Source organism: Centruroides sculpturatus, unplaced genomic scaffold (assembly GCF_000671375.1).
Source record: "Centruroides sculpturatus isolate CEXI.00-Female unplaced genomic scaffold, Cexi_2.0 scaffold7, whole genome shotgun sequence".
NCBI lineage: Eukaryota > Metazoa > Arthropoda > Arachnida > Scorpiones > Buthidae > Centruroides > Centruroides sculpturatus.
The window spans coordinates 1,143,021-1,151,692 of record NW_019384510.1 but is presented as its reverse complement, the minus strand read 5'-3'; the positions used below and the strand labels follow the sequence as shown (position 1 = coordinate 1,151,692).

At 33.6% G+C, this 8,672-nt stretch overlaps 1 protein-coding gene across 1 annotated transcript in view; it reads left to right on the top strand.

Annotated features, from left to right (window-relative positions):
- Window positions 1-8,672, top strand: part of LOC111622395 (protein MANBAL-like) — a 28,497-nt gene that overhangs the window by 4,657 nt on the left and 15,168 nt on the right. The window contains exon 2 of the mRNA XM_023364768.1: window positions 3,990-4,139. Within this exon, the coding sequence (XP_023220536.1) occupies window positions 3,990-4,112 (123 nt within the window). The 3' untranslated portion in view covers window positions 4,113-4,139. The remainder of the gene's footprint in view (window positions 1-3,989; window positions 4,140-8,672) is intronic.

The window sequence follows — 8,672 nt, the reverse complement described above, 5'->3', positions numbered from 1 at the left end:
TCCTCTTTTGTTACAAATTTTATCGTTTGACAGTCGAATATTCGAAATCACATTCCCACCACAAAAAGAGTCCATTGTCAAACCAATTCGTGCATTAAAATCACCCATCAACAAAAGATCGTAATCTGATGTATAATCAGAGATCAAATCTTCTAGTCTTGAAATTAATTGATCAAAAATAGGTATATGAAGGTAAACCAATATGATTATCATTTCACGTAATCCTCTACTTTGCCTCCGATTAAATTTCACTTTAACAACCATCATGTATTGCCGTGACAGAAGCAAATTAACTTCTCCCAGGTCACCACTTATGGCCAAAAGTAACCCACCCGATGGTCTACCTCTCCCCAAATTTTTGGTGGCCAATATCTCAAAAACTTTAAATTTACAGTTAATACTTTTAACTCTCGAACATAAAGGAACTGTAGACCAAGTCTCAGTCAGTCCCAAAATATCAGTTCTGGTAATATGTTCAACAAAACCATTATCATTCAGATTAGTCAGAAAGGCGCCCTGGGAGTTCCATGCTGAAACTTTCAATTCTACTGTACACTTCCCTGAATCGGAGAGAGAACATTTGGAGAATCAACTACATGGCTTTCCACTAAAAAATCAAGTTTCAATAATTCTCCTCTAGCCAAATCATAAGTATATCTCTCTGAGGCAACCTGTAAAACGTCGGCCATCAATCGAACTCGCCTGCCCTCCAACCTATAAGCACGTAGAAAAGGCAGAAGCTTTTTCCGTCTCAATCTTGAGCGCCAGCATAAATCTTCAAAAATTTGTATATTTTTTAATACGTCATTGGCTTTTATCTTTCCAAGATTAGCAAAAATTAATTTTTTGTCTGCAAATGACTGCAATTCCACCAATACCATATCTGAACGTTTAAATTTCTCTATCTTAACCGTTGGAATAGGTCTTGATTCACCTATCAATGTATAAAACAGGTTCTGCACCTTCCTATTCAAATCAGAACCATCATCAATCAAACCTTTAATTAAAAAATTTTTCTTTCTCGCTTCATTCGACACCTTGTCCAAAGAATACAAAATCAAACTGTTTTCCCGTTGCAAATCATCTTTAATTTTAGAAATCTCTCCTAGTTTGGCTTCTAACTGAGTCAAACGCCGATCATGGTCATTATGTAAATTAGCCAACCAATCTATCTTCGCAACTACCTCATTTAACGTCGAAAAAAGCTTATCAAATCGGTCATCCAAATAAGAAATAACCTCCCCAGGAATAGACTTACTTGTGTCTGACTTTAAAGGGAAGAAATCTTCTAATCTCGCCGTTTTCAATGAAGGTTCACTCGGAGAACGATGTCGTTTAGCAGTGGATGCCGATGCCTGAATCTGTGAATGCGGCGGAGTACGATCAACAGGACCAGGATTTAACTCTATTCCGCCCAGAAATAACAACAACTCGAACACCATAATCCAAAATTCGATATTTTCCATAATTTGGACTTCAAAGAAGCTCACGTAAAAGTTCACTAACACGCTCGACTACAAGCAGCGCCCCCCAGAAATAAACAAAATTATACAAAATTGAATCTTCGAATAAAGCTATTTTGAGAGAGATAGCTCACAACTACTATCAAATCCGTACTACCTCTAATATCTTTATCTTCATCTGTCTTTCAGATTAAATAATACGATGGTACCTTCTTTGTTAGTTCTTGAATGGCACATATTTAAACAATTTCTTCTCTAGTTTTACCGACTTATAACTCGTTTAGGAGACTTTGGGAATCAGTTTTAGGCATTGGCCGTCGGGAGCTGAAGTGGAATACGTCTGTCTTTTGGATCTTCTGTACTCCCCGAATGATGCTAGATTCTTTCTCTTTCTCACGAATTTTCACCAATCATCAATTTGTATTTTTCCACGTGAACAGGAAAAAGGTGATTTTACTGAGGGGTTGACAGTTCCCAGGGTGACTAAGATTTTTAAGAGATAAGGGAAAACAAAAAGGATGTTTCAACTTCTGTTGAAGGAAGTGACTTTTTATAGTTTCCTTCGTTTTAGAAAATATAATTTTTCCATCAAATTCAATGAATATTTTTATCTAAAGTTTTACTTTTTCCAATTAAATTTTTAATTAATCACAGGGGTGGTTCACATCTCACAGTATTGTCTATATTTTAAAAAATTTTTTAAGCAGAATAAAAATTTTTTCGTATTCAAAGAAATATTATACTTTTAATTGTGTTGGGATTGTCACCTGTGACACATTTTAAACTGTTTTACATATTTGTGCAGAGGCATAGCCTCTAAAGAAAGGTTGTCTCTGCAATGGAAATAGTTGTTCCTGGTGATTGGACATGGCAAGCAAAATTGGACTCGTATCCAGATGTATTTTACTTTTTATTAAACAGAATAACAATGTTTATGGCACAACCATACAAGAATTGGTGATCTTATGTGGGATCTGGACTCTACATTTGGAAATTGCTGTTCTACACTACTGTATTGGTATAACAAGTGCAAAATGTCAAAAGTACAAAACAGGGAATGATAAAATAAAATTATCATTTCTGTATGCCCTGCAGTAGAGGATCCCATCAAAATTGTCAAATCCAAACAAAATTGTGTTTGATAAAAATATATACAAACAGTTCTTTATGCAAATAAAATTCCATTACAGTGCAATATTTTATTATAGTAGGTGGATAGGGCACACCACTGCCCCATCCACCTACGCCACAGACCTGGAAGTGGATCTACCTAACACCAGGCTGATAAGACGGTCATTTCATACCGACCACATTAGTGCCCTGGAGGCCCTAGAAATATACAAGGCCAGCCTGACGAGCAAGTGCGTCAATTTTAAGGATGGTGATACAATATCGTATGCCTGGCAGTACTTACGTTAGGACCGTGGCAACACTAACGATTAAACAACTCATATTACAGTCGACCCCCCTATAACGTACGTTCCTATAACGACAATTCCTATAACGTAGCGAAAAAATTGTAGCAACTTTCGTATAACGTACCTCCTACAACGTCGTTTCGCGACAAGATTGATAGAGTCTGGACCAATAGTGGATGAGCAGCCGAACTACTTTCCTCCGACCCTGCGCCACGCTACGGAGCGGCTANAAATTAACATCTGAAGTATAATTTTTTATTGTTTTTATATTTTTCAATAAATTTATTTTGTTTGTACAAAATAAAAAAATAATTTTTAACGATACAATAGTCTTCGTTAGGCTTAACATCGACGAAAATTCAACGCGAAGCGACATGCAACGGAGAGAAATTTCAACATGGGATAAATTAATATATTTTTTCGTACATGATTCGTTATCTGAAAAATAAGTTATCCGAACCACCCCAGTCCCCAATTGATTCGGATAAACGATGCTCTACTGTACCATCGGTTAAGTAGTCAGTTTTCTGTGGTCTCAGCCAACTTACATAGGCATTATTGTTAAAAAACTCTGGTTAACTCTACACCGTATAATTATAACATTACCACTTGTTTTATCTAAACATACAGCCAGCAGCCATTCTCTTTCTAAAAACAGATATTATGTCCAGTATGATAATCCTCTCTGCTTTCTTCTCTTTCAAGGCACCTGTTTGAACTACTGTATGGCAAAGTGACCACACACTGTTCTTGTGATTGACAATCGTGATGGTAAAGTGAGGGGAAAATACATTAGTCTGAAACATATGTAGGGGTTTAGAACTGAGAGAGTTGTTTAACTGAGAGTCATTCAGATGATAGATTTTAGACATTATCTCCAATAAGCTTCAGCCAGGACCAGTGGAAAAAGTTTCATAACTGAGTGTGTCACTTAAATGAGAAGTTACTGTATAAAAATCCTTAAGCTTGATACCTATATTAAGTCCAAATGATTGCTGAATTAAATCAGGCTTTAGTAGCAGGAATATAGCCAAATCTAATCTAGCAATTTGTTTGGCTGAAATACTTAATATACATGTAATAAACCATATTTTGTTATTATTTTTAGGATGGTGGCGATTCAAGCGATGACGATACTTCGACGGAGGGTCAGACTCATCAACCTTCTCACAGACATCACACACATCATCCAAGCCGTCGCAGTCGTCAAGAAAAAAAGAAACGTAGATGAGATTTATTGATTTCTTTTTTATTAAAGGTGAATTGACAAGTTTATTAATATTAATAATAACTATAATTTTGAAAAATTTTCTTAGGTATAGTAAATTTGCATTCTGAACAAAATCTATTAATAAATAAAACATTAAGTTGTTGGGCTGCAATTTGAAAAAATTGTAGATCTATAAATTCCCAATGTCACCTGTCTGTCCTTCCTTAATCTTGAGAATGGTGTTAGATAAATGAAATTCAAGACCAGATATGGAAAGCTTAAGAGTACGAGGCCTTGATTAACTATATACAAACTTCTGGTGCAAATCAGAAGTCATGTTATTTCAGTTAAAACATTTCCCCTGAAAGGAGTTAGATACATGACTGGCACAACTCCATTACTAATGGAAAAGTATGATGCATGGGCAAGACACTACAGTACTAATTTGAGATGGAGAGCATATATATTTTAAATAAATTAAAAATGGTTAAAAATTGCAGCCTGGCATTGTGAGAATGTCAGAATAAATAATTGCTCATTTTACTTAAAAAATAGTTTATGTATAGGTATAAACAGTGCTCTTTTTTAAAAAAATTATTTACTTATCTAACCACATAAAAGGGGTTTTTTGGACTAAAAACAAATTATGTCCTTATAATCTGACTTTTTACTGGAATTCAAGAATTACTCTAGTAAGAACTCCACGTAGTACAGGTGGGTGCTCAGTAAAAACAATTCTATATGTTCAGTCATCATATTTGCATATAAATGTGAGCAACCGGGGGCTATAGGGGTTCTCTGTTAAACCCGATCTCAATGTCTGAGGATGACTTATAAAATTAGATTAAGATCGTTAAATCTCAGTCGGGACTTACACCAGTTAAACTATTATTTTCAATTGCGGTTTTGTATAAGGAGGTAGTTGAGACTTTATAGGAGATTCAGGCACTAAGTTAAAGTGTTGGACCTATGGCGGTCATCGTAGATACGTGCTCAATTTGGCGCATAACCCTCTGTTATATCCCAGATCTCCTCCAATGGAGATTTGGATATTTTGTCATCTGACAATGATCTAAGTGGACAGACTAAACATTTAGTCATGTGGTGAATAACTACTTGGTGGGAAAAGGAAATAAACTTCCTTAATTTCTCTCCTTTTTCCTTATTAAACTGATAAAAATGCACAATTTTTGTGGCTAAATATTCTTACGAATTTTTACAATAATATATGATTTCTTTTAAATAATATTAGATATTAAAATCACTTCAGAATCTCACATAAACAATAATTTTTTTTTAATCAGATGAATTTAGCAATATTAGCCAGCTTAATCAGTTAATTATTGGAATTCAAGAATTATTGGAGAACTCCAGTAATTAACTGATTAAGCTGGCTAATATTGCTAAATTCATCTGATTAAAAAAAATTATTGTTTATATGCAAATATGATGACTGAACATATAGAATTGTTGTTACTGAGCACCCACCTGTAGTACATAACAGCTATTGATACTTTTTATGATATCTGCTGGTACAGTGTGCTGGCACATTCTGGCTAAAAGTAGCCCTGTGTCTGTGTGTGTACAGTCTAATTCCATTGATACATTTTTTGCAATCGTATTGTTAAATAATTCATGCAATTTTATATAATTTCACTAGTAACTGTAACCATGATTTAATTCTTTCACATGACTGGAGTTTTGGTAGAAACAATTGATAGCACATATTGTACTAGTATGTGACATATGTATCAATTCACTATCAAAAAAACCAGATTAACACTTTACAACTGAATTTGTATGTGTAATTCTAACAAAGCATTTGACTTAAATTTACAGTTTTACTTTGATTTTTATGTTGTTCAAATGTATTCTACAATACATGTAGTAAATTGAAACTTCTCTGTTAGAATTACACATACAAATTCAGTTGTAAAGTGTTAATCTGTGCCAAGCCATATATTTATGACAATTACATTCACTCTGAAAACAGTTCAAAAGTAGTTTGTTTGTATGTTGTTGCTTATGCCTTGAAAATGTAAAAGAGATTTGACCATATACAATAGTGGCCAAAAGTAGAGCTACTCTTGACATATTTTTAAAAAAATGTGACCTCTATTTTGTTTACCATTTACTACATAATTAATATTGTGATAGTTGAAAAGAGCACAAAAAAAGAGTTAAAATACCCAATTGAATCAAACAGATTTTATTTTAAATCTGATTTACAAAAGAAAAATACAGTTTTTATATTTTACAATGACAAATGTAGAGCTAACAAAGGAAGTATACAGATTTGTCCAGTATTTTTAGGACAAAATATTAGTATTTTATGGCATAACCAGAGCTTCTGATCACTGCATCACATCTACATTCCATTGAATCAACTATGTTGTCAGTTGATTGGGGAATCTCATATCATACGTTTTGGATGGCAGACCACAATTCATCTGGATTCGAATGTATACACTGGCATATACAGTGTTTGACTTCATCCCAAAGATTCTCTATGGGGTTTAGGTCTGGCGATTGGGCTAGCCGTGACATAAGGTTCACCTTTTTCTGTTGAAACCATTGCTTTACCAAATTTGCTGTTTTGGGTCATTGTCCTGTTGGAAGATCCATCCTTTGGCATTGAATAATGTACACAAGGAAGTATTTGGTTCTGCATTATATCCCAATAAACAGTTTGATTCATTATTCCATTAATTAGACCAATTCCCTTTTCAGAGAAACATCCCCATACCATTATGCAGCCACCACCATGCTTTATTGTAGGAACTGTGTATTTTGGGTTATATCTCATGTTCACTGTTCGTCTGACATATCGTATACTACCACTAGAGAAGACATTGAATTTAGATTCATCACACCATAACACCTTGGACCATTTTTGTTTGGTCCAGTGATGTGTTCATGTGCAAATTCTAATCTCAACTATTTGATTTTTGCAGCGATGAGTGGTTTCTTTGATTTAAAATAAAATTTGTTTGATTCAATTGAATTTTTTTTGGCACTCTTTTCAACTATATCATAGTATTAATTATGTTGTAGGTGGTAAACAGAATAGAGGTTGCATTTTTAAAAAATATGTCAAGGGTTGATCTACTTTTGGCCACTACTGTATATAAATTTGGTCTCATTCATCAGTTTTTTGAGGGGGTCATTTACGTGTCTTCTGTGTTTGGCATTTGTCTGCTTTCTTTGTGAATGCTTCCAATAATCAATCTTTGAAAGTGTTGTTTTGGTTTATACTTTGTTTTAATAATAATAATTTTTGAGGAAATTGGATGTTTTCTTTCAAAAAATGTACAGTAATAGATTTTTTCCATATACATTAGATGATTTGTTTCCAAAGGTCTTTAAGAACTTGAAACCTGCCAAATGGTTGCTACAAATTATACAAAAAGACAGATGTTGTCATTAGCTTCCTTATATGAAAGCCATATTTTAAAAGTTATACGACATTTTTTCTTCTGCAATTGTTCTTTGCCTAATTTGTTTTTTCATACATTAGAATGAAAAATGTTAACAATGCAGATAAATCCACTGAACTTTTTGTTGACTGTGATTAACAAGCAACAAAATCACTTGAGTATTGTGAGAATCAAGGGCATAGACAATTGATCTATGCCACTTACTGACTCGCAATTGTTAGATTGGCTCACTAAACTTTTTCTAGGAGGGCTTGTTATAATGTTAAAAGAAGGATCTAGGGATAAAATCTAGATCTAGTCAGGATTCCTTGACACCAGTTAATCAAACTTATTCTACGCAGATTAACACGCATATTGATATTGTCTGGAGATCAACTTCCCATTTTGATTCAGATATGTAAGAGACTTTTCTTTAACAATAAAGATAAACATTTAATAAAACAGAAATAAACAAAATTATTATTATTATTGTTTATTGATTTAAATTTAAATTTCTTACAATGGGGACAAATTAAATAATAATATAAACATTCAAATCATAGTAAAATTAACGAAGAAATTCCAAAGATTTAGAGAAAAAGGAGAAGAGCTTAAATAAGGTAATTTTTGACATAACCTCATTCTTCAAATAATCACATCTAAACTCCTCCCCTAATACAGAACATTTTAGTTGGTATGTCACTTGACAGGATTCAAACAAATGAGTCAGAAGATCTTCTTTTTCTTTTACACCACAGAATTCACAACACCCTTCACTGGATATATTTATCCGGTAACCCTTGAACAAAATTCGAAATCTGTTTAGTCTGAGTTGCATAATAAGGCTTTTTGTAGAAAAATTAGTCTCACAATTCAAGTAACTTGCTGTACACCAGACCAAGCGTGATTCACACAGATTAACTCGTTTAGCTGATATTGAAGACATATCCCAGTTCCACAACTGATCTGACTTAGTTTGAATTAGTGCATTTAAATGGGTTCTCAACAAAGAAGCTGAATGAGATAAAAATAAAAAGGAATAACCCAAGCCATCAAAAATATTTTTAACTGAAGCTGGCCAACTTTTCTTACCATGTTTAACTGCTGTTAACAAAACATTATATGTTATTCGACGCAAATCACATGAGGGTAACTCCATGATTTT